Below are 27,325 nucleotides of genomic sequence, written 5' to 3' on the forward strand. Positions count from 1 at the left end.
ATTTGGTTAAACTGCAGCATTTAACCTTACCCAAACCAAAGCACTGAATTTCAAAAAATGAACTCCAAACCCAAATGAACTTAACAGCAGAATAAATTTTTGCAGATCAAGTATACAGGAGAATTTGAAATAGGAAGCAACTCTGAAAATATTATGCTGCATATATGCAAATTAGTGGGGCTGTTGACTAGAGATCATCACCCTATCTTCAAAAAACAACCAAACAAAAACAAAAAGAAAAGAATGCAATTAGGACTAGAGAGAAACAATGAAAATATTTAAGAGCCCGCAGAATCTGCCATATGAAGAAAACAGAAAAAGACAGATTTTCTGTTTGGAAAAGACACAAATGAGAGAGACTGACAAGAAGATGGTTCGAATAATAAGCTGATATGTTAGATTCCTATTTATTAAATAGTTCCTATTTAGCCACTCACACCATAGTGCAAAAAAACCCCAACCATTCAAACTGAAATGCAGCAAAATTATGTTGGATCCACTGGGTCAAGAGAGAGAGACATTTGACATTTACATGAAGAACACAAAAATCCATAAAATAACATAGTTTGAGAAAGCTTTTACAAACTCCTCTTCTGGGCTGAAGATGAACCACAAGCAAGAGCGAATGCCAAGAAAATAGCAAACTATAAAGACCACTACACATTCCAGTAGGTGCAATGGTGTGTGAATCCAAACTTGTATTACTCAAATCACTTCAAGTATTTAAAGTTTTCTCTATTCAGTTCATCTCTTATTCTGCATGCCATTTGTTTAATTGCTGCATTTTTCCCAGCTTAGGTAAAACAATTTTGCTTTTGTTCATTGTGTCACCTCGCAGTTCTCGGTCACGCAATGTCTGAGGTGCCCACGCCAATGGCGGCTGAGGCAAGTGTGGGAAGAGAAGGAAACAATTATTCATCTAGACATCTCTTTTTTTATACATTTTTTTCTGGTATATATATTTTTAACTAAATGTTCATTTTGAGCCCTATCATAATCACTGAATAATTCAGGTGAGAAAGGACCTCAGGAGGTCTCTAGTCCAACCTCCCGCTCAAAGCAGGGTTGCCTGGAGCTCCTGTCAGGTTGCCCAGGGCCCTACCCAGTTGGGTCTTGAAAACCTCCAGGGATGGAGACGGCACAGCCTCGCTGTGCTCCACTGCTGGACTGTCCTCATGGGGAAAAGTTTTTCCTTATATATCCCACCTGAACTTCTCTTGTTTCAACTTATGCCCAGTGTCTCTCGTCCTCCTACCTCCTTCACCGTGCAGCGAAGAGCGTGGCTCCACCTTCTCGATAACCTTCTTGTAAGTACTTGGGGGCTGCTATCTGCTCTCCCCCTCAGCCTTCCTTCTCTTCCCCAGGCTGAACAAGCCCTTCTCCCCGAAACTCTTCTCCTCATAGGAGAAGTGCCCCCTCCTGGTGGTCCTCACCTGAACTCGTTCCAATTAACTGATGTCTCTCTTACTTTGGGGGCACCAAAACTGGACACAGTGTTTTAGAAGTGGTCTAACGAGTGCTGAGTAGAGAGGCTTAATCACTTCCCTCATCTCCTGTTCATACAGCCCAAGGTGCTACTGGCCTTCTTCGGTGCCAGGGCACACTGCTAGGTCCTGGTTAACTCGTCTCTATCAGGACCCTAAGTCCTTTTTGGTAGAGCTGCTCCCCAGCCCGTACTGCTGCAAGGGGTGAATCTGACCATGGCACAGAACGTTGCGTTTGTCCTTACCAAATTTCATTAAGTTCCTTTCAGCCTGATCCTCCAGCTTGTCTAGGTCCCTCTGAACAGCAGCCCTGCCCTCGAGTTTATTAACTGCATCCCCCAGCTTGGTGTTGTCTGTAAACTTGATAAGGTTCCTCCCATCTCCTACAGGACACCGAGAAAGATATTTAACGGGAGAAGTGCCAGGACAGACATGTGATGAATTCCACTTCTAACCAGTGTCCAAGTCAAGTATGAACACACCTCACTACACTCTGAGCCTGAGGATCCAGGCAGTTTTTTAATCAATCTAGCAGTCTAAATCCCAACTTGGACATATGGGCAGTGTGGGAGACCATATCAGAAGCTTTGATAAGGTCAAGGAATATAATATCCATTGTTCTCCCCTTTTCCACAGATACAGTCATTCCATCACAGAAGGCAATCAGGTTGGTCAAGCGTGATTTACCCTTCCCAAATCCATGCTAACTATTCCCAGTCATTTTCCTCTCCTTCATGTGTCCAGAAATGCTTCCAACAGGACTTGGCCAACATTATTTCAGGGACCAAACTTCCATCACAATGTCACCTTCACTGGCCTCTCCTCTGATCCTGACCCACCCTGGCTCTCAGCCAGCCTGGTCCCCCTTCCGTATAACTCCATACATTCGAACTGCTTCTGCACATACAGGGCACCCCATTGCCTTTTCTTCCCTGCCTCTTTCCTGAAGAGCCTTCACCACAACACTCCAGTCATACAAGCCATCCCACCACGTCTCAGTTATTCCAATGATGCCATCATTCTGCATCCACACATGGAGCCCTGGCTCCTTCTGGGTGTTTCCCACCGCTGTGTGCATTTGGGTACAGGCATTTGAGGAGGACCCCCTTTCAGCCTGTTTCATCATTCTTGAGGAGCCTCTCACTCCCACCACTGCACCCCAGGCACTCATCACCCCGACCTCTGTTCCCCCAATTCTCTGCAAGCTATTATCACCATCCCTTGACAAACCTAGTTTAAAGCCCTCCTCATCAGGTTGCCAAGGCTCCTGGCAAACACGCTCTTTCCTCGCTTTGTCAAAGAGATCTCATCTCTCAAAGAGGGACTGATGAGCATGAAAGCCAAAGTGCTACCTGCCACACTTGCCATGCAGCCAGTTGTTAACTCACAGGACGTGTCAGTCCTACCTAAGCCTTACTCCTTCATCCACAGCATTGGAGAAAACACTACTCAGGCTCCCATGTCCTTCATTTTTGCCCCCCGAGCTCTGTAGTCACTCTTGATTTGTCCCAGGTCTCCTTTAGCAGTGTCACTACTGCCCATGAGGATAAGCAACATGGAAGAACAGACTGAAGGGCAGAAGAGCGTTGACTATCTCTCTGCAACATCCTTGATCTGGGCTCCTGGCAAACAACATACTTCATGTGACAGCATGTCTGGTCCGCAGGCGGATGCCTCTGCTCCCTGCAGAAGGAAATCTCCAGCCACTAGCACCAAGAGGAACTGGTGGGTGTTAATGCTCTGCTCAGGCCCAGCTGGCTCTGAAGCCTTGCACAGTGGAGCTTGCTCCCCTTCCCTGGCCATTAGGGCATTGCACCAACTCTGTAGGTTCAGATCTGCGGRAAGGGAAGGARCCTTTCCCCTGCTGCCAGATGTCSCCAGCYTCCAGCCTCCCCCATCGCAGGAGTCTCCATCCACCACTCRTTCAAGCATAGTACCTACCTGTCCCTCCTGGCATCATGGGTGCAGGCTCTCGCCTCTGGGAGGTCTGCGTGTACGCGTGCAGGGAGAGCGTTTGCCCAAAGACCCTGCCGCTCTTCTGTTCATACTCCCTGATGGGGCATGACCTACCCACTTCCTCCCACAGCTCTTTGCCCTGCCGCTCAGCCCCTCGACCAGAGCCCGGCCCAGYGATGAGGCCCCTTGGTCCCCAGTCCAGGGACAGGTACAGCACCCCCAAAGGAGCAGTCTGCCCTCCAGAGCCGGGTCTGCGTGGGTGTCTCTGSCATGCCATGGGTGCCTTCTCCAGCTGGTGCTGGGGACGAGCCCTGCGGTGTGTCACCACTACCATCTCCTCTCCCGGCCGAAGCCCCACATGGGGCTCAGTCTCTGCCTCTGAACACAGTGAAAAGCCACCTTTGGAAACTGTGGGTGGTATCTGGGACTGCAGCTGCAACGCAAATCAGCACGGAGAGAACAGCTTGCCCCAGTTTTAGACCATTTCCTGGAGGACTATTGTCTTTTTGTTTCCCTTTAAGTTGTCCTTTTTTCTTTTTGTCATACATCCTACCAGCCTCAATGGAAGGCAGATGTTTCTGAGAAACGGGTGCATTTGCACAAAGGACAGCTCTGAAGTAAACATCCCTGTAAAGGGTGGAAACCATCACTTTTCTATAGAGTTGAAAAAGAAAAGAACCATTGCTCTCCTYCTCCTCTGGTCATTCAAAACAGCATCATTCAGTATCCCAGGTGGTGCTTGAGAAAGACTCTTTAATCCTAACACTTTGATAATGAAGGGAGGTTCTTTAATTGTAACTGAAACAAGGAACTTGTATCACCAGAGCATTCTTCCCTGCCAGCCCTACCATGGATCAGGACACAGTGCTTGCAACAGGGACCACGATCTGGTCCTAAGTATCCGCTTGTTCCTCTCTGGACCTGCTTGTAGTCTCAGACTCCAACGACAATAAGCCATGGGGACATGCTTAATAGGCAGAAATCTGTATAGCTCCCTTCTTCACACAAAAGGAAATGCAAAGGGATTGTTCATTTGACTTGCGAACTTTTGCAAGGTGTAGTCCAACCCAGCCCCTGGCCTTGACTCATCCAGCGTATGCATGACAACAGGAAAGTGAAGGGGATGAAGACAAAGGCCAACAGTGTAAGACTGATACTGACTCTTATCAGAACAGAGAGGGAATTTCTAACCTCCAAATATCATGATGAGATCTGAATTCTGATGACAGTGGGATGGCCGCTCAAGCTAGATAAGGATGAGATGAGGTCAGCAGATTGGAGATGACAGGAAACAATGGAGCTAATATCTGCATTTTCCAGCAAAGGGTGAGAAACGGCCCATTTCCCGGATCTGGATTATCAGTTTCAGAACACCAGTGTGTTTCCTCTGTATCCCCACACCATCGTGGTAAGCAAGGATGTTTTCCCTCATGATTTTTCATCTTTCCAGAAGGATGCAGAAACACAGTGGCATATCTCTGCCAGCTTAGCTTCAGATATTGCAAACCTCTTTACTTAGGACTTTTCCAAAAGATCATAAGGAAAATTTAGTTTGTAGAGCATGCAGCCACCTGCTTACTTACTGTACTGTGTGGTGGCAGCACTCTACTGGATGCCACCTTATTTGGCTGTAATTTACAGTTTTAGCTCTGATCTGTTTATGGACTGAATCCTGTTCCTTATTTCTTAAAGGACCTGGTACTTAATGCCAGCATAGCTGCAGCGCAGTGTTCCAGGGTTAGAAGTCCTCACTTAGAAATCGGCTCTCTCTTCCCTCAAATAGTGTGATAATCACTACTTTCAAATGGGAGCACTGAATCCAGCCAGCTGATTTTTCCAGTGCGTAATAGGAAATAATCTAGGCCCCAGTCAATTAAAAATATGAAAGCTTTTTTAAGATACTGAGCCTTTAAGTGGAAAAAAAGAATTACGTTTTTCCTACTGCTATAACTCACAACACTGCTGCTCTTTCCTGCTATGTATATTTGCTCATTCTATCTACTTTTTATGACTTTTCATGCTCAGAGTCGCAACTGGGTTTAGGAAGAGGTGGAAGATGCAAAATTTGGTCAAAAGGGAAAAATTCCGCTGGAATAGTTAAGCAATGGATTTGGCGTGCAATGTTCTTAATTTGTTCCAAAGCTAGAGAAAACGGTTAGGCAGGTAAATTGGAGCACTGCTTTTTCCAGTGTGCCTGGAGAGAAGTTATTCACTATGCTACAATCTGATGCTCTACCCTGGGACAGAAGAGTTGAGCTCAGGGGAGAAGAGCTGCTGTGGTGGAAGATAATAACCATCGAAAACTGCTTTTTTGCTTTATAAGCAACTACAGAATGGTTCGGAACAAATAGTTATGCTCCACAGCCATGCAGGCCTCCCTGCGGTTCCCCATTTCTCCCTCTGGGTTTCTGATTTTTCCCCAAACCAATTTGATCCCGAACAGTGAAGATGAGAAGACTCTGCAAATTTTGGGAATCGCTGGCTGTGAGGTATGTCATCGCACACAGGGACAGCGATGGAACAAGGGTGCTCGGGAAGAGCCACCTCAGCGTAAGAAAGCTGGGCACGGAGGAGGGCGAGAGCAGAGACGCAGAGGGGAATGCATGGAAAGGTGGGGAAGGCTGGCGGGAGTGGCAGCGGAGGGAATTCAGAGAGGAAAAGTGGAAAAYGATTAGGCAGGTAAGGACCAGGAGGCTGGGGAGAGAGGAGAAAAGTAGACGGCGAGTAGGTTTGCAAAGAGGGATCTAGAGCGTGCAGAAGAGAACAGAGAAAATGAAGAGGAACTGCTGAGAACGGAGGGGAAAGAGGACCGTTTCTGACAAGCCTGAGTCTGTTTGATGACTTTCTTCAAAGAAAAAGGCCTTTGCGGATGTTGGAGAGAAACGACTGCCAGCGAGGCTTGAAGAGGGATGAGGCAGGGAGGGCAAAGAGTATAATTAATATCACATTCAATTAGTGACAAGCCATACTCTGAGGATTCAAATGAAAGTGGAAGCTTGACTGAACTTCAGAAGAAAACCTGTCTAAAGTGACAACAGAATCTCACTTCTCTATTTCAGCTATTGGCCACAAGCGGCACCACCGTAAGACTGATGCTTCCGTCAAGAAACAGCCGAGCGGGAAAAGAAAGACGAGAGATGATTCCTAAAGCCGGTGTCTCTCTGACGTGAACCCAGCTCTCTCTTGCTGCAAACGAGGCTCCAGCTCTTTCAGCTGCCGTACCTTCCCCAGCAATACTCTCCTCACCAACGTGCCCTAATTAGAGCCTTCTCTCCCCTGCAGATCCTCTTCCCGACACCACAGACACCTCTGTTAGCCGAACGCCATCCCGAGCGCTGCTCCTCAGAGTCAGGAAAGCCGGCTGGGCTGGGAAGGGGAAGCCCGATCCGGAACGTATCACGGCCGCGTCCGTCTGTGAGAAGCTCCTGTAATCCCCGGGCGAGCGCCTCCTCTGCAACTTGATTCGTAACTCTTAGAGATTGGTGCTTTACCAAGGAGTAAATCTAACCCTGATAAAGCATTTCTGTAGTAGGGACCACAGAAAACTAAACCATGCAGCTGGGGAAACACCTGCAAATAAGACACTCAGGGGACTAATTCGTCTTGCATTTTTCATTAAAAGAAACAAACCATCTGAAGCACATACACTTACCCGTTCCAGACCGCGTGCGTCTAATAAACACTATACGCAAAATGGTCATTCCCTAGGCATGGAAAATTAACAGTCCTCCACTCTCTGTCATAATGTAGATGTCCCAAAGCAAATTCAGTGATTCCCCTTCTTCCCTCCATATATACACCCACACTAGACCCACAGAATCCCTTGAAAGTGCAGATATGCCCCTAATGAGGAGAGGAAGTCAGTGGATTTAGGTCTTTTCCCCAAAAGAGCTGCCATTTTCTAAAATAGACTGTGGAAAGCTAAGGGCAGTCACCGAAAGGCTGGGGGAAATAACATATTGCATCCATTCCCTAAAATAATAATAAAATTATCCAGATACTTTTTAGGGAAAAAGCAAGGGACTAACTAGCACAGTATTTTGAATCTCCCCTGACAGACAGGGACGTTTTAAGCAAAACCCTGTTTACTATGAGACAGACAGGAAGTCCTGAATTACTGCCCTGCAGAGCGCAGTTTCACTTAGCAAGATGGTTTGCCAGAGAAATAAAATGACGGCAAGGCCCCTTAGCCCAGGTTCCAGACTGCCCCACTCACCTGTTTGAGTGCCTTCTTGCTGTGCTTCTGGGATGGGGAGATGACTTTGCCTGGTTGGATGGAGGGTGACGGGCAGCCTGACTGAGGGGAGGATGCCTGCGACAGTCTGGATGACACTATAGGGGAAGAAAAAAAACCATGGGTAATACATAATCCACTCTTCATACGTTTGCCTGCAGTGCATTAGGCAGCCCTCACCATTTCAGATCATCTCACGAGGCTCATGAAAACTGCACCTCTAGCAAGTGTTACTTTTAGCATAAAGAATCTTTTCCACTTCCTTCCCATCTGCAGGGCACGTTTCCTCTGCAAGCCAACAGGAATTTCTGTGACTGACCTCACAGCTTTCATCTTTGCCCATCTCCTTCTTTTATGATCTTAGTCTTACAGTAGCTGCTCTCAAACCACACTGCAGCTTGACAAAAAGCTTCGGCCTCATGCAGGTTTAGATAATTCAAATCTAAATGGAAATACAGGCATGGACAATTGCTGCCTTCACCTGGTTACACTGGAATTACCTGCGATCAGACACCTAACCGATAGCAGTTTCTGATCAGATTAAATCTGCAACCCATGCAAGAGGGGGGAGATGGGTGACATGCAAAGAAAACGGAACAGGACCATCACCCGCTCTTTTTTAAAAAGAAATATTGGGAATACACAGGATATCCTAGTAAATAAGCCTATGAACGAGCCTAGATGCTCAACAGAAATCTAGTCCTAGCCATACGGAGCTCTGAAGCAGGCTTCTAGCTGCAGCTAAGTCAGACYGGCAAATGGCATCATTGCAACCTGCAAGCCAGGGACGGGGATTAAAGCACAGCTGCTCGGGCAGTTTGAGGGCACCTATTTGGCACCGGAGACTCAAACCCCTCCGCTCTGGCAGCAGCAGGCTGACGTATATGTGGCCACAGCCAGGTAAATCATTCTGTACTCGTTACCAGTCACACCTGATCACGGTTTTGCCTCTACTATCTTGGCAAATGCATACATATATAACAAGCCAGGCAATCAGCAGACTAGGGCTGATCACCCAGTCGAATCTGTTTAGCTGCCGAGACTGAAAGAGGGCAGCAGCCGCTGCCTGGACGGCGGTAAGGCAGCAGCTAAGGAGGCACGAGGCTCCTAAGGCAACGGCAGCTTGGTCCCAGTCCTTATATTGGCACCCACGGCCKAATTGATGAGGGACCCTAACTAGAGCCAACGTGGAATAAAATCATAAAACACCATTTGCTAAATACTGAAAGATCCAGATATAAAACACATTTGATCTATTGTAAGCAGTGGAAAATGCCAGATGACTAAAATCAGCAGGCTTCAGGTTTTCACATGGGTCTAAATGAACYGATAAAAACAGGCATCAACACGAAAAAACTTGTTCTTAAGTATCTGCATATGAACAGAAGACTCTTAACAGCAAAACTACATWAATTAGCACGAGCTGTATTGCATGATGGCCATGACAAAACGGGCGCTATGCAAACACGGCCAGGAACATCAGTGAGATATAGCTGAACCTGCACTGAGCTCTACAGGTAGGTCTACAAGACTGATTGGGTATAGTCACAGCATGTTAAAAAAAGAAAAAAGTTAGCAAATTCAGTACGTGTGTGTGTGTGTGTGTGTGTGTGTGTGTGTGTATCCACACAGGACTTTCTCTGGACAATAAGACTGTAAGATCAAGTTAAAAAAACTAAGTGCAAAAGAAGGTTAGATTCCAGATGAGGGGGAAAACCCCTAGCATAAAGGACAATAAATGGCTTCACGTGTAAACTACATAATTTATTGCTTCCTGAAACGATTAGTTCRAGAACACATATGAGACTAAACCAGGACCCTTCTGCAAGAGCAAGGAGTTAAGCGGTAATGTCGACAGGGCTATTCCTTAACGATGGCTGCAGCGGGATTCTGCGCAGCATCCACGGGGAAGGGAAGCTCCCAAAATAATGCAGTGACAGGGAGCATCGGAAAGCAACACTGCAATAAAAATGCACTGAGCTAGTAACAAGGTACAGAAAGTAAAATTCTCGTATGTGGCATAGACACCTAAGTGAGAAAAAAACATCAAGATTCTTTGAAGGCATACGCAGCTGAGATGAGGTAATATTAGACTCTGAAATGTCATGAAAAACAGCTCTCAGGCAAGGAGATAGTAAGAAACCAGTAATTTAAAAGTCACCGATAAGCATTACCATACCCAGATGATCTAGATACGGGATAAAGATGATGCAGTTGCACAGCAAGCAGTATTACAACTGAAAAATTAAAGAAACCTTTATAACAAAGAGCCGGAAACCGAAGGTTATACCTGTATTGTAAAATAACAGTAAGAATGTCCCAGAGATTTACTGGCTTTGCAAACTTGCATTTGTCTCTCAATTTGGTTCAAATCATACTTCTAGAAGAATAATAAGATGCCGGAAAGATCACAGCGTGATAGCACCTGGAGAGGAACGTCACGGCTCACCAAGGGATGAGAATTCTTTCGATGCATCSATAAAGAGGAAAAAAAGAAAAAAAATAGAAAAAAAAATGGAAAAAAAGAAAGCTTGTTGATAGGGACTCACTTTGATTTCCAGAGATTTTCAACGTGCTCCCTTAAAAAGGCTCCTAAAATTATTTTCTTATTGGACAAAGAATTGTCATTAGTCTAACGCTGAAATGGGACAGAAGCAAAGAACAGAGTAGAAYAGTAATCAGGCAAGAAGTTACAAAAGGTCATCAAGGTTACATACTCAAAAGGAAGCATTTTAATACTTAGTGATAAACTAGAAAGCAGGAAACAGCAAAATAATAAATACTTAGTTTGGTTAAGATCAGAGAGAATCAAGTGAAACTTCAGAGAAATATAACCCAGAGAGCAGAGGACCAAAAATACAATGTAAAACATCCAAAAGAAAAAAGTAAGTAAATTTTTGGAGGAAAAAAATTACAAGCCACACACAGAACCCGTAGTAATCTAAATTAACTGTGTCGGCTCAGGGAAGAGATCCGTTACAGCTGGCAGGTGTATGAGAACGGACAAGAGATGATGAACCTAAAATCCTTACAGTGTCTTGCATTAATTGTGGCACCTGCATGCCGAGGTGCTCGTCGCACAGCATCGAAAAACTTACTACAGAATTTGCCGGGATTCAGGAAAGTAAAGAAAATGGTTAAGGACACGGAAAAATTAGGGAGATCGAGAGATCTGAGATTATTCTACAAAGAAGGAACATGATCAAAACGTACAAAATCCAGTAACGCAGCTCGATGCCGGGTGTCCCGGTTGCATGGGGATCTGGGGCGCTCGCGACTCTGGGCTGCCGCTGCCGCCGGCTCGGTCGCGCTGAGCGGCACCAGCACCAGGATCGGCCCCGGCCGGAGCAGCCCTTACCTGGACGAGCGCGGCGCCCCGTCGTGGCAACGCTACGTCTTGCTTGTGGTAGTTGAATGAGAAGCAAACACCAGCTGAGCCGCACGCTGAACACACGCACGGGAGCAGGCTGACTGCGACCGGCTGGGAGACGTTTGAACAGCAGGAGCATCAACCACATCCTCTTTGATGCCCATCGAGAAGGCACGCCGGGCGTTTGCACCGGCTCTCGCAACGTTTGCACCCTTTACGGGACACTACGTGCGGCCGGAGCAGAGGGACAACACCAAAATCCACGTGTGCGGGAGAAGAGTCCGACTCCCGCGAGCCCGCGGCTCCACGAGCGCAGCTCGTTCCCTCTGGATTTCTGCACAGATCTACAGAATCTGTAAAAAGAATTTAAGTGAAATACGTTCTATCTTCAGAGTATTCGTTCTTATAACTTGAAAAATAAGTCAGCAGAGGTTATAACCTCTTGATGCCCTTAAATCCTAAGAGCTCTTTTGGGGGGATGCTGCAGAAATAACTACACAACGTAAAGCAACATGGCAAAAGCAGTGGGCATAGCAAGACTCTCTTTGATTTTAAAATACCGAGTGAGTAGCTTGGCACTGCTTCTACATAACCAAGGATTTCCTTGAGCAGCTACAGACCAGGGAGACTGTGGGACTGCATCCGACAGAAGAGGATTTTGGCAGATCTTGTGATCAGAAACAGGAAGCAACCTCGAACCCCCCAGACAGGAACGGGATAACGGACGGAGATGCTAACCTGATAATAAGCGGTTAAGGACAGAAACACGACTAAAGGGCAGTGCCAAAAAAAACCAACCACCGTTCAGGTGCTCRAGAGCGCTGGCTTGGAAAAGCACTTAAACACTTGCACACCTAGGCAAGATTATGTAGCCCCAAACGAGTAACCGCAAAGCCAGCGTGAAGCCCTTACGGCAGCTGCCTCATTCCCAAGGTTTCAGGGCTTCCTGCTGTCGCCTTGGCTGGGAAGAGGGTTTACTGCCAGGTGAAACTTGAGCAGGTCTCTCTTAGATTAAGTGGAACACGTGTCAGCAAAACCTCACCAGACCTGGCTTGGCACCTGAAACACGAACAGACCCAATGTCTTCCCGTGTCCCGCTGCAGGACGGATCCTGGCAGAAGATCCCTCTGCAGCCAACCGCAATCGGCAGCGACTCGSCTGCGCTTTAGGTTTCTCACTTTAAGTGCAACTGACACAGAAGTATTTCTTGTAAAACTTTAGTTACGTTAAAGGTCAATTACATGAGAAACTTCAGTCTGGTGAGATTTGATGGCATTTTACAAGGTAGCTGGTTCCTTTAAGATTTGCAAACTCTGAACCCTTAGTCAATCAATACTCTTAAGAAGTTTTATAACGAAACTGTGCTGACAGCAGCCAAGAGACGGTTAGACGTATTTAACAGTCATTTATGGAAGAAGAAGATGGGCGATTAATTCTTTCAGAAAAAGTAATTCACTGCAAATATTAAGCGCACGATGCAGTCTAAGCATCTTTCCTAATATACACAGCAAGACTGATTCAGTTGCATCAGGATGCTGCCTCCTGCCTTCRCGTTCTGGAGTCTGAGGACTTCTGCTTGGGCCTCCTGGGTAATGAACACATGGATCAACCACGGCCTCAAAGTAGGCAACTAAAGTACTATCCGGCTACGCATCCAGTTTAATAGTGCACGACACCGTTTGTTTTTGCAACGCTGCCAAAGGCGCCGGCGGGAGGAGGCTGAGCTCCTCTCCTGCCAGCCTGGTGCTCTGGTGGCCACCAGGGCAAGAGCGGCCACAACYGAACCGGGTCCCGTGGCTGGTGGCGGCCCACGCTGCTACCGAAAGAGAAGCACCACGACTCAGAGAGTCTCATCTGATGTTAGCTATCAGCACAGCCCCGTACCATACACGAGACTGAAAATAACAGAAAAGTGAAGATGCTTGTATCATTTTTCCCTTTTTTTTTTTCTTTCCTTTTTCTTGGAAGTCTTGCAACAGGTTATTTACTTTTTGGGGTGTGAATACAGCAGGACATTTGTCTGTTTGAAATCCCATTAGCTTCCAGGATACATTTGCTGACTTTCCTAAAAAGGTATTTAATAATCATATTCCAGCTCATGTTTGTCTTTCCCAAATAATGTCAGATAAACAACAACGAGAAAATGCATGGATGCCCCTGATCCTGCTTTGGGGCAGCGAGAGCGAGGGCATGGCTGTAATGTTCCTTTAAACCCAGTATTCCTATCAGGCAGAACTACAAAAATATTAGCTCATTCAGCCAATAATTTACTGTTTGATTTACTGCATATCCTCCCTTGTCACTCGCGTGGAGCGTAGCTGGCGGGAGACCAGGACCATCGAGAGAAAGGTTCAGTCCAACGAAGAGCACAACAGGTTCAGCCAATGACGGGAAACACCTGGAGACCGACGGAGCCAGAAGGAGCGGGGAAACAGGGAGGTCGTGCGGTGCAGCAACGGGGATGATGACAGAAGTCTGTCTTTTTGGCAGGCGCTCAGGCAATTCCTAAATCAAGATCAAGATTAAAGTTTCTTCTCTGCAACTCATGTTGCAGAAATGCCTGGCTGGTTTTCGCAGGCTTGTTTCAGAGGAGATGCAGTGGAAGCTGCTGAAGAAAGCGGGCGGGCAAAATGACCTTGCATTTATACACTAGTTTTGTTTCAGTGGCTCCGAAAGAAGATTAGTCTCAGGGTCACTCAGTGTAAGGTGAACGCTGGAAGTTCACTTTACCAAATGCTGGCATAGGGATAACTTGACTGGAATAAAACAAACCGTTTAATAGCAGCAAAACAAAACAACTACTAAAAAAAGAGTGCTCAGAAGAAAGCCAATATACAGCTGTAATTGTTGGCGAATTTGGGAAGCAAAATATTTTGAAATCAGAAGAAAAAAACAACATAAAAGTTGCTAAACCTCGTGAGGCTAAACTGATAGGGACAAGAACAATCTTGTGCACGAGCGATGAAAACAACCCAAACCAACCCACCCAAACACTGCTAGTGTAAAAACAGGGCAGGGACCCCATCCGTTGGCGCTGCAGCAGCTCCGGGGATGTCAGCGAAGGGCACAGCCTTCTGCACAGTGCCCCGGCTGTCTGGAGTGGAGTTTTTCCTGGATCTCTCCTCATTTATCTCTTAAAGATTGGAGATAATAATAGCCTGAAGCATACTATGCAACAGAAGAAACAGAAGCTCTCATCTTCCAGTAACTGGAGTCAAACTGTTCTGGAGCAATGAAAGTGTTTCTGCTAAATTTATATTCAGAACGTTAAATGAAAACTCCAGCCGGGTAAAAAGCCGGAAAACTGCTTCCAGGAGCCTCAGCTAACTAACCGGCACGGTGCATAGGCAGAAATCAGGTAAAACGTCCCGACAATTCACTCAACCCACCAGACGTCTGAAACCTGCACTCYGGCTGCCAGGGTAAATGGACTTGCTAGCCGGTACGGAAAGCGCGCTCTTCCGTACAGCCTCCGGGCACGACACTGTTACTCCCGGCCTTTAAAAGGACCAAACCGCGGCGCGATCTAGGCAGGGCGGGAGCCGCATCCCGCCAGCAGGCATCGCGGCGGCGCTCTGCCGCTCGGCAAAGCCCGCGGGCGCAGCGCTGTACTCACCTCCGCCCGCTAGCCGGAGCTCGGCAGCGGCGGCTCTGCCGGGGTCGGGTTTGGGCTCGGGGAGCGGAATACGAAAAGAAATGAAAGTAGTAGATCCAGAGGTCCCGTTCAAGGGTTCGCAGGCGTTTCCATGGGGCTTTCYGCCTTGAAATCTCCACTTTATGAAAGCCGAGGCTGGACTTCACTCATTGGGAAAGAGAGCACAGTCAAGCTGAACTAAAAATACAATACTCCCCCCTTCAACTATGTGCAGTCATAAGCTTAAAATAACCCGATTTTAAACAGCTAATGGGATCCAGATGTATTGCTTGAAGAACTCCTAGTGAAAGTCATTAAAACACATCTTGAGGAGCGCAGAAATGTCTCCTGTTGATCTAACGCCCTTCTTATTGTACGGGTACACAGCTCAGCAGGAGGAGGATGTAGACGCAGCCTTGAATTCATATCAAAACAACATCAAACTTACAAGCGAGACCAACTGGTCTAAGAGTGCTTCCCCCCCACGACCGCTGCTCACCAAAATGAGGGAAGAAATAAGTCCCAAAATACTTCCGACTGCAGCTTTCCCAAACTCCTGCTCCTGCACTTGGCCCTGGGTGAAGTTGAAACTTGCGCTGCTGTAGCTAGGATGATACGTTCCTGTTATCAGATTATGCTTTTACAAACATAAGATAGGCCAACGGTTTGATTCATGCCGAGAGACTGGCACGTATTTGGCACTGGCAGCTCTGGGAAAACAAACGAAAGCCCTAAAGCAGCCGGTCCGTCCCCATGCGCCAGGCATCTCGCCTGAGCTCTCCATCCTCTTCCTCTCCCGGTCTAAAGTTTCCTTCGAGTGAGCTTATTCACACGTACTTTGTTGGTTACGCTGGGTAATTCCTCCACTCCAGGAAGGAACATCACTTTAATACTGAAAAACACCTCAAGAAAGGGGGGAGAAGAGGAGAGGAAAGCTATGGCTCTCCAGGTGAAGGTGAAGAAACCAAGTGAGCTCCAAGGAGCTCTCCCGGAGCAGCCGAGCCCCACGAAGAATACAGCACCGGAGCGCTTTGGGAGGAACCTGACACCCCAAGCTGCCCGGAGCAGGCACACGTCCCATGTCCGCTGCACGAGCCCCCGGACCGACCCCGGTCCGCGATGGCTCCGCGCCGGAGCAGGGGGCCAGCGGAGCTTTGCCTCGGGGCCGCCTGGGTTCTCCAGCCCGCGCACGGCAACATCAGCCAGCACCGAGGAGTTTCAAACATCGGCTCTGCCATAAGGCCTTATCGCCCGTGGCAATCTCCCAGCTAAGCAAGCCCCGGGCTTACCCAGATGACACCGAGGAGCTGCGGTTTTGGCCCAGGCGTAGCCGTGATTCACACGGTGCCGCGCGAGTGCCTGAAACGTAGTGCCTGTAGCGGGAACGCCAAGCCCCGGCCCGGCATGCTCCCGCTCCAAGGATGAAACAACTGCGACAAACGGAGGAAGAAACGACCAAGCGACGCCGGCYGGCAGGGAGCTGCAGAGGAACGCTCGGCAGCCCGCACCCACCTCRCTCCCTACGCTCCGGCGTTATCGAGCTTTCTGGGCGACACTGCAGAGGCAAATGCAGGCAGTGACACGGCTTCCTGAAGGTTCATTAAACTCAAATTGCGATCATCAAATTGCCTTCAATAGTTAGGTATTTTACTGATCTAAACAACATTTATTTAGCTGTGGTACTAGAAGGAAAGAAAGAAATATGATATTTCATAAATACCTGTTAAAAAATTGCAGCTTCCCTCAGCTGGCATCAAATCAGCTAACATTAATGAGTTTTGTTTTTTTTTAAAAAACAAAGTTTGTAGTAGACTCATGACTTTAGGAAAAAGGAAGGACTGTAAGGGTGACCGATAAATCCAAGCTATCCACGATACGCGTTGTGGTAGCCCAGGGATTTGATGGAAGCAGTCAGTCCCTCCACCGATAAATGTTCAAGACTTGCTGGTCTGAAAGTCCTTTGGCAACTGTTCTTGTGTCAGCTGCCACTGTCCCATCTCACCCTGGTAGACAAGACGGTGTTTTGCCAGCGCTGTCATCCTGTCCAGCTCCATTTGATCTTGTATCCTGAACGTGCGACAACTCACATCAGAAAGTGGTACACGACTGCAAAGATTTTGGCATTTGCTTCTTACTTTACATAAAATACCAGTTTCCATGTCACTAACACTTCCCTCTTCCCTAAAAATCACCTTTCGAGCTCAAAGAATGTAACAGCGTACCTTAACTTCTCTCCTTTTGGACTACGAGAAGCAGCAGTGAAATTACTTAGGTCAAGGACAGCTGTGTAAGAACCAAGAATCGACTCCAGCAGTCCATTCCTGTACCGCTTACTCTGCCCTTGCTTTGCAGGCTCTGTTGACGGCCCACACTCACCTTGCATCTGCCYCTGCAAGCGCTGCAAGGGAAACGGGGCGGCAGAGAAAACCTGCCCTAAGTGCATCGGCGAAAGACAGCCAAAACCCTTGGTAAGACCCAAACCTGGAAACACAGACTGTGAGTAACTGTACTGAYGAAGAAAAAAACTCGGAAGAGTTGTATTTACAGCTAAATACCTGACCAAAGGTGGCCAAAGTCCTGTCATTAGTGCAAAGGTGGATTAAAGAGAGACTTCTCCACTGTGACGGCGACGGATACTGCCAACTAGCAACGGCCTTAAAACAAAGCGTGAGGAGGCTGYACTGTCCCACAAGAAAAAAACCTTGCAATATGGACTGTATCTAGAAAAATATAAAAGAGGGGAGGCAAACATGAAATTTAGCTTGATTCAGCACTTTTCCACTCCGCGATGCAAACAGGTACACTGAATAACTCGTCCCGCTGACGTGATGAAACCAGCCATTAGAGCTGTGCAAGACCCAATCTACCTCTTCCTGCTCCCGCGCCACGATGCAAGAGGGAGAGCAGCTTGCTCCAATAACAGCACACCTCCGAGGCATGCTTTCGCGAGACAAGCCTTTTTTTYGGCTGGAAAAGCCATCCCGATTAGCTGTAAACACAGACAGCTACAGCACGCAATCTGCCGTGGCAGTCTAGTAACGCGATGCCTGACCTTTATTATACCAGGCAGTAACTGCRAACTCAAGGCAAGAGCCCAAGGAGATTTGTTGTTTTGCAAAGCAAACTTCTGGACACACTCCCAGTGTGAAATGTCCTTTTTCTCAGTGTCAAATGAACTTTGTGTTTTAGTATGAAGGCCCAGGAACCATTTGGCTGATTAAGATTCAGTCCTGAAGCCACCATCCTGCAGATGGTCTCACTTGCAATTTCAGTACTATCATGTTCTTACTATATATCGAATGAGGATATTTATACCTAAACCCCTGAAGCTCATGCGYTCTAGGTGAAAGTGATGGAAGACAGGAAGATCATCATCTGAGTAGGTCAGCATGAGGATAATTTTGAAAAAGGCCAAGATTTTATGCTTTCATACCACAAAGATTTCTCATATTAACATCCAGCTATTGGAGTGGACAGTCTTGATGTGGCTGGTACCAAATGGACGGCACTTTCTTTTCTGGTATCCTTTTGTTGCTCCATTTGAACATGGCATCTACTCCAAGGCTCCTTGGACATGACTCTTCTCATTCTTTATAGGTATTCKCCTTCCCTGTATCCGGGCTGATACACATTAACTAGAAAGCAGGTGTGATTTATGTCAATAGGTTATTCCTGGACTTCTGAGTCCTTTAGGAAGAAAATTTGCACCACACAGAAAAGGCACCTGCTTGAATAACAGATCCACTGCACGTTGGGCAGGATACRGACTCTGCCATGCAGAGGCATGCATGAAGCTGCAGAGTATCTCTTTCTCCTCTCATTTTTCAGACATTCAGTTAAAAAAGGAGCATGAAAGGGATTTTTACCACATGTTTGCAGAAGGAAAGAGCTTAATTACGCAACAGCACACCCACTCAGGGGCTCTCGCTGTCGCAGACCGCAGGAGGAAGCGAAGGCAGGTCACGGCCACCTCACCCTTTGCACTGCAGCACGGAGCGCTTGGCAGCTCTACAGACACGGTTACTCAGAAAACCTGGCATCTCGAGCGCGCAGGAGACGTGTTTCGGTAAAGCTTCTTCTGATACGAACTCAAAAGCAAGTATGTGGATCTAAGAACAGAGTATCAGGTCAGAATCAATAACAAGGCGCTGTGGAAACAGAAGACCAGGAGGTCTTCTGAGAAGCAGAAAGACGCACAAACGCAGCTCGTTCTTGCTCGGTCTTTCTCTCYGTGCTGGAAAGTTTACCTTGCAACATCCTTCAACAATTTGGCTGATCAACAGCAACGCCAAATTAGCATCAAGTGAGAACAGTTTATGCCCATTTGCTCATATTAAACTGTATCAGTGCATCTGCATGTGATAGTCTGAACACTGGATTTCTAGGAATATTCGGCTTTCAACAAATGCAATAGAAATACCAGCAGCACCACAAAAAAAAAAAAAAAAGGCAGTGACAGACCTATGATTTCAAGCATGTTTTCAAGCAGGACTCCCTGATGGACACAAATGCTATCACTATAATGTTAAAAAATTTTTTATTTTAATTTTTAAGAGAACGACCCAATTGCTATATAGGTCATTCAGCATGAGAGTATTCACGTTAAAGAATTAACAGACCTGCAACTAAAATAAACCACAAGCACACGCACTGGCGGTGTAAAGCAATCCCCTCCCAGGAGCACGTCGCTGTGAAGAAACYCCCACAATTATAGTGAAGATTCTTCTTATGCTTCTATTCTTACCAAATCGCTCAGTAAAATATTCTCTGTTTGGACTATTACATCTGACTGCCTACTAATCCCAGTGCACACTGAGGATACGTGGGTTCATGACTGGCACGATGCATCTAGAGTGGGTTTGTTAAGCAGTAACAGAAAGTCCGTGAGCAAATGAACCGACCTAATGGTTTGCTGTCACCAAAATGAGGTCTTACACCACCCACCTCGACATGAGCAGCCCCATCCTTTCCCTCGGACCACCCTGGCATGCATCAGACCCCTCTGCGAGCCCACTCAAATTGCTCATCAGGCACAAGCCTCTYCAGTCCTTTTTTCCCTCCGCTAACTTGTTTTTTGTAAGGCTACTGAGATGCTCTGGCTGCCAGAGGGGTCCTGTGACGGCCAAAGCCTGCGCAGGGCAAGCAGAGGAAGCACGCAGCCGAGAGGCGAGGGCAGGAAGTCCTCCGAGCAGTCAGCATCTCTTCACGCCCCGCTCTTGGACGCCGATGCAAAGGGCACTGTAGGCCTGCAAACACCTGTATATACGTAAATGTGAGCRGGACTGTACGGCTCAGAGCCGTGTCGCTGAGTCAAACACAGCAGATCAGMGGTGGCCAAACATGAAACGYAGGAAGTTAATGTAGGCGTCTGAAGAGGGGAAGATGCGGTGACATTTCTTTGAACTGTCCTCTAGGTTCCTGCCTCACACATGTCCACGGTATGACTGCATCAGAAGAGATRGGCAGCAGCACTAGCCTCTTCCYGGGGTCTGAACAGCTGYGTTAYAGACAGATTACAATTAACTTAYTAGCTCTCAAGYCTCCGATCATTTTCACAGCAACCTGTCTCTGCCAATATGTATTTTAACAAAAGAAAACAAGCAGTTCAGGAATCTGACATCCTCACTATGGAGCATCTCCAGCCCACCTGGAACCTGCACAGGTTCACACATCCCTCTCCCAGCTCGCCAGCCCACGTAGGAGAGTTTGTTGCCCAGATAGGCCTGACTCAAAACAAGCATCCAAGGACAGTGCTAGTGCCTGGGGGAGGATTATTTGATTACCATGCGTTTCATGAGCACACGAGAGCGAGAAGCAGTTTATGCCTGGACTCTAACAGTGGGGACACTAATGCTGTTGAGATGGCACTATTACAAGTGTTTAATTTTTTGGAGAAGAACAGTAAATTACCCATTACATAGAAACATCCTAATTTTCATCCCATTAAGTAGCATTTTACTTGGTTGGTGAATTTAAGTTAAATATAGGTGAGGGAGGAACACAGTAGATTCAGGCAATTTTAGGAATTCTCYAAATGTTCCCCCTCAGTGCTCAAATTAAAACAACTCTGTCTACTGTTAAAGAAAAGGAAGTAAACGAGCTCTTCTAACTTTGCAAGACAGGGAACTGAGAAATAAAGAATGACTGCTTTGCTAGGAAATGATACAAATTCTACCTCAAACTCATAACTGTTATGCAGTGAAACTGCAGAAGGGTAACATAAACAATGTGATTGCTGGGGTCATGTCAACACCGGCTTAGGCCATGGGAGAGCTGCATAGCCGAAATGCAGGCCTCTGCCTTGGACTCCTAAATCAGGGGTCAAAATACAGTCAGTGTAGACAAACTTAAACTGCTTCCCTGTATTTCCTTATCTATTTTTATCTACTGTCACTTATCTTAAGTGACTTTGACTGTAAGGTCCCTAAGGGGAGGAATCCTGTGCACGGCGTCCAGCACAACGCAGTTCTCATCCATTAGCGGGTGCTAAAACACATCTAATTAAGCGTTTTCTATCAGAGAGTAGGAAACTTAGCTAAGATTAAATTTAGCTTTTTCTGCTGTTGAGAGGCCGTTTCTAGAGACTACCATCAATAAATTAAAATGACGCTATTATGGCTTTTCCTCATACAGTTGGTTGTGATTAACTCTTCCTGATTGACTCCAGATGTGAACAATTACTCAGGAAGAAAAATGTCCGCATATGGAGCTAATYGGGAACAGCACTTCCAACTTGCACCTTAATTTAATTTTCATTAATTTGCATACGTACAGTAAAAAGAGCCTAGAATTATTAAATCTTGTCAGTCACAACCCAAGCACACATCACAGAATCAGGTCCACTGGCAAATTTAGCGCATGTTGCAGCACAGCCCTCGAAACGGCGGATCTAATAAAAGGCGGTTACACATGGGCCAGCCAAGAAAGCGAGTCCCTCAGTTTGCCAGTGGATGCCACAGCTATCTGTTGAAAGCAAAGAAAYAGCCAAGCCTAGATGACCCATAGTTTTGGTGGAAAACAAACAAGTGCTTAAAACTTGCCTCTCCATCAGCACCAAGGTTGCCCATTTCCATCTGAACATGAGGAAAAAATTCTTCCCTGTGAGGGTGACAGAGCACTGGACCAGGTTGCCCAGAGAGGTTGTGGAGTCTCCTTCTCTGGAGATATTCAAAACCCGCCTGGACACGATCCTGTGCAACGTGCTCTAGGTGACCCTGCTTGAGCAGGGGGGTTGGATGTAGACGATCTCCAGAGGTCCCTGCCAACCTCAACCGTTCTGTGATTCTGTGATTTCCGCAAACCAGTTAAACGGAGTCTCGGAGGCTCAGCAAATTCAGATGCATTTTCATGGAAACAAAAACTTGCTCTTCACTGCCAAGTTTAAAGGCCTAGGCTGAGGCACCGACACGCTAGCGTTTTAACATAACACTTGCAACAAGGTTTTTAGGTGGACGAAAAATGACTTTCCCTTTCCTTCCCCATACTGACTTTCCCCATAGCTGAAGAGATCTTGCCAGTATTAAAGGGGCTCCCCTTCCCCAGGCAGATAGACACTTAGAATAGAAAGGCTGACTCCAAAAATCAAAGCTTGGCAACTGAAAATGTTCTTAAAAGGATTGCCAGGCAGCTTGAACTACTGGCATTCCTGCTTTCGTTGCCTGTCACCACTGCCGCTGAACACGGGGCAGGCAGAAAACGGGACGGGCCCCAGGTGACCGTCACCGCTGCAGCCGGCGCGAGGAGCCAGCGGGACAGCGAGGCAGGGAAAGCGTGAGCGGAGACGACCTTCGAGTCCAAGGCACATCAGTTCACACAGCCTTATGTAGCCACTAGAAAAAGCTTTAATGTTTCTAAAAATTAGGAGTTACCGTGGCCCACGTTTTGAGGGGAAAAGTAGTAATTCCTAGACTAGAAGATGGCAACAGCTGAGGGGACGGGGATGGTGACCCTGCTCTCCGTATGAACACACAGAGATGGCCTGAAGCACTAATACACACATGCTATTGAAAAGGTTTAATTTCCTGTAAGTGACGAAACATGAGCAAATCTGACTGGGAAGAAAAATGTTGACAAAATAAGTGAGATTGAAAACCGCAGACTGTCACAGAGACATTCATTAGACCATCAATAAATCACACGTCTAATCGTGTAATAGGAAAGTTCCTTTCCTAGAAACAAAGCAAAGGAAGAAAATAAAAATAACAAAAAAATTCATTATATGACTAGAACTCTCCACAGTTGAAAATAACAGTGCCATTTTAAGGGTAGGAAAAAAAAACAAGTCGGTAGTAATCAATATGAGTTAGAACTTTGCTGCTAACGATATTGAAAATACAGCGAGACAGTTAGCTGGCCAATACTTATTCGAAAGGCAGTAAAAAGCAGAAGAAATGTCAGGTCCCTCTGCTGAAGTCACTGGTCAGCGCTACCCAGCCAGTATTTTTAGAAGGCATATTATCCATTTTCTAAAAACTAAATTTCAATAAGGCTAAAAACATTTTTGGCCTTTGTTGGCAATGCGAGTTATTTTCGGTCTCTCAGGGCAAACACTGCACAATACCTATTACCGCTTGTGAGGACTCCTGGCCACCCCACCGTTCAATAGCACGTATGCATAGAGAAGGCACAGTATGGGCTTGGGTCCACCGAGCTGCTAAATCTACTTTAAATAGTGGCTGGACGGCAAATTCAGCCAAGTTCAGTAAACTTAAAACAGTTGTCATGCTATGGTCACATCCCATTAGAGACACATAATGTGCATGGAAGYGCCAACGCGTCCAAGCTCGACGTGCTGGTGGCAGCAGCCTTTGCAGCTGTAGCTCCTAACTGCATTGCCTAATAAACACCCTCATCCGCCGAAAATCCAGGCTGGCCTACGGCAGATACGACAAAACTCTCGAAGGGTGACGGGTTCCGCCCAAACACAGACAACACGTTTGTTCCTTCAACAGGATTCACGCAGGCACAGCGATTCCCTTGCACGAGACCRTTAATGTCCGTGCAAGGCCGACCTGAGCAAAACAACGCTCTGCTCGTTCCTCTAGTCAAGACCATACGCCTTCGCCCGGTCTCTCTCCACCGTTTCTGAGTTACATCGCTACACATGGCCTTTGCGTGTTTACTATGATCTACTGGTTTCTGCATTAGTGACGGGAGGAAGCCGAGTCTGCAGATGCCACGGGCAGCCTGTTTGGCTCCATGCCATCAGAGCCAACTGCTTCTTATCGCCTGTCCTAGCGCTTCCTCATGAGGAGCCTTCGCCAGAGTCAAGTATTACGCATGCGTACAATGAAAATGTATCTGACGGCAAAGAAGAGCATGAGATTTTCAGGATATTCAAGTATCATATTCACAAGTTGTACGGAAAGATAGGCAAACAGTGAAGCAGCAAAGTTTGCTCGTGATATTGAGGTGTTCAGGGAAAAACACAAGGGCTGACTGAAAGCTTGCAGGAGGCCTGACGACTACCATGGAGAAACGTTCTTGCGGTATAAACACTTCTACAAAAGCCTCAGGTCAACAGTGGTTACAAGCAAGTAGAATGACAGGAATTACCAGAAAATCAATATAGAGCAGAAGAAAAAAGCCATACGCGCACCTACTTCTTGAACGTCGTGTGCTATTTTGGCCCCCTGTCTAACAGAACGAGACAAACTAGAAAAACACAAGGATGGGATGGGTTTTACATGAGCAATGACAAAATGTGAGGATTATTCAGCCTGGAAGAGATGACTGACAAGGGATATGACGATGGTCTGTAAAATCATGGATAGCTTGAACAAAGTGAACAGAGAACAACTACTCAAATACAAGAGCTGGGGAGCACGCAATGATTTAGAAGATGCTGGGATAAAGAAAACAAAACCAGCAAAAGGAGGCATTTCTTTGCACAGCATGTTAAGATGAGGATATCCTTACTGCAGGACACTAAATGCTGAAATTGTACCCCAGTTAAAAAGGCATAGGACCAGTCCATGGATGGGTGTTACAGAATAAGACACTCTCTCCTGCTCTCCAAGTCCCTGAGCAGCTGATCGCTGGATGATGGGAAAATCCACACTTGTTCCGTTCTTGCACTCCTCCTGTATTTTCTCTCTGGGTAACTTGTCGATCAATGCCAGAGACAGGATACTGGGCTACCTTTTCTCTGACTCATTCTTGGTGTTTTTAAGCCCATCGAATTTCAAGAGACTGAGGTGAATTTTTCACTTTTAAGAGGACAAATGACCTTGAGTGGTCAAGGACTGCTACTCCTGAGGATGATTTCTGCCTTCAGGAGAAACTATCCTAGCAAGGTTTCTTCTGTACGCGGATACAGAGAACACACAACCTCAACATCACAGTAACTCCAAAGAGCTACACATGGTTAAATAAATAAAAAAAAAAGTGCTGATTCAGTACAGAAAAACAAGTTTTCGTTTTAAGGCGTAAGGAAAAAATGGATGGATGGATGGAGAGAGGTTAGGGAGGATCCCATCATGCTGGTGAAACAAGAACATCAGGCTTTGCTCAGCAACAGTTTCATGTACAGAGAGCTCAAACACCTCCTGACCTGGCATATGGCTTTGATGAAGGAGGCAGATCCCCAGCCGCAGGTCCAAGCACTCCACCCTCAAAGCACTACGGGCCGAGAGCCCATGAGCCTTTGGACCGTCAGTCTCCAGAAAGCAAGAGTTCCTGCCACATGTCTTCAGAGAGCGGTCCTCGAGTCGGCGATGAAGGGTATAGCTGGGTATACATCACTTACATCTCGCTTCCCTACTGCTTTTCAAGTTGGTATTCCCTTTCTCTGCTAATAGAGAGCTTAGAAGAGCAGCAGGTCACAGAACAGCTTTAAATATGCTTTTCTTCTAGACAGGAAAGGCACCTGGCATATATTTCTGTAAGCAAAAACTGACTATGGCACATTGATTACGTGAGGCTGAAAGATAAAGTCATTGGGATTTCTTCTGAAATGAAATGACAGAATCAAGTGCAAAAATCTCAAAAGCCAAGTCAAAGAAGGTGAACAGAAACAGCAGAGCTCTTCTGCACAGAGCTAGAAGACACCAGGAAAGCAAAGCAAAAGGCTGAGACAGAGCTGCTTTCCCTGCTTTTCTGATCGCCCTAAGCAGCTGCAGCCGTACGCAACAGGTTTCAATTCCTCCGTGGTCCCAAACACCGGCTCTGTGGCTAGGGTCCCGCCAGGTCGTCAGGCTCGGGCGGCGAGTGCTAACCCCGAGCCCGCCGGGGAGGTCCCGTGGAGCGGCTCCGAGCCGCGGCTGCCTCCTGCAGGCAGCTCCTTTGGGCTCCGCAGTCACGAGCACCTTCCCGTGGCAAGAACGGTCTCAGGCAAAACTCTTTTTTTTCCCCTGAAAAATGTTCGCCACGTTAAATTGTTAACCGCTCTTCAGCGTTGTGCAGAATGAATTATGGACTTACAAATCACATTTCCCTGTATTTTAGCAGAAATATTTCAGGGCCACGTAGTATCCTGGAGATACCAGCTTACGGGCGGGCTGAAGGAGACCTCAGAACAGCTGCTGCCCATCAGCAGGGGACGAGCAGCAGCAGCGACCCCCAAGGTTCCTCTCCAAAACCAGGTGCTGGGACGATGCCACCGACACTCATTCAGATACCCAACACATCAGCAACTGCAGCTGCTGGCTGCCCGTTCTCCTTGCAGGCCGGGATTTGGGGATGGGATGAGATCCACAGCGAGAGCGTACAGCGCTGAGCAGAGCCCAGGCTGGCAAAGTTCTTGAGCTCAGAATTTCTTAAAATGCTGGGAACGGCCACAAAACATCAGTCCAGGAGGCAGAGATTGAGAGTGTACCGCGGAAAACTGATCTCAGAATTTTCTTCAATAAATCTTACAGGTTTTGCAATCCCTGAAGGAAAAAAACCAACCAACCAACCGCACGCCTGACCTAAGAGCAGCAATTTTACAGAAGTCTCTGTGCACAGGCCTTATAAACGACACACAACAAACTGTGACTCATTTTACAAAATGACTATGTAAGAAAATTAAAAATAGATAAGGTTTAAAATGCTAATGCACACTTAAATCGGACCACCGCGGCACCGTTCCTCTTTCCACCTATGTGTTTGCTCACTTATGGTTGGATCCTTCAATCAACAGTAATCCCTGTTTGTTTGAATTGCTCCATTGCATTCATGAGAAATTCATGCAAAAAATCTACTACAAATTTTAAATCTGTAACCTATCTTTCTCAATACCTAAAATGCCTTCCAAACTTGAAGCCACATAAAAGTGCCTACAATCACAACCTAATGACCGTCTCTCGCCCCACTTCCTAGCACAGATTTAAAAAACGCGGTGCCTGCTGTAAAATCTGATGAAAGTAAAACTTTCCTGCTACGAAATAAGCCATCGTACGTTTTCTAGCAGATTATGAAAAACTACAGATCACTCAAAACCTGGATATTATGATACACTAACCTAAATAATGGGGGGGGGGGCATTTTTGACTCTGCGTTTGCTGGTTTACTTGGTGAATTGCATAATGTGGTCCTCGGGACACAGTTTCCTAGTCAGTCATGAGTGCAAGCAGGAACTGGCTATATTTAGAAAAGCTAATATTTCTACCAAATCTTTAACAGGAAGAAACACAATTATATAAACCAAATAGATTTTTTTTTCGATT

At 46.7% G+C, this 27,325-nt stretch overlaps 1 protein-coding gene across 10 annotated transcripts in view; it reads right to left on the reverse strand.

Annotated features, from left to right (window-relative positions):
- Positions 1 to 27,325, reverse strand: part of ASXL2 (ASXL transcriptional regulator 2) — a 138,317-nt gene that overhangs the window by 33,196 nt on the left and 77,796 nt on the right. For 9 of the 10 annotated variants that reach the window (XM_026080203.1, XM_026080201.1, XM_026080208.1 and 6 more), the window contains one exon: positions 7,657 to 7,772. In XM_026080203.1, coding sequence (XP_025935988.1) covers positions 7,657 to 7,772 — 116 coding nt within the window. Of the gene's footprint in view, positions 1 to 7,656; positions 7,773 to 11,032; positions 11,306 to 27,325 lie in introns of those variants that run through there. The other variant, XM_026080211.1, reaches the window with a different exon arrangement.

The sequence above is a fragment of the Apteryx rowi genome, unplaced genomic scaffold (genome assembly GCF_003343035.1).
Source record: "Apteryx rowi isolate R43461 unplaced genomic scaffold, aptRow1 scaffold_511, whole genome shotgun sequence".
Lineage (NCBI taxonomy): Eukaryota > Metazoa > Chordata > Aves > Apterygiformes > Apterygidae > Apteryx > Apteryx rowi.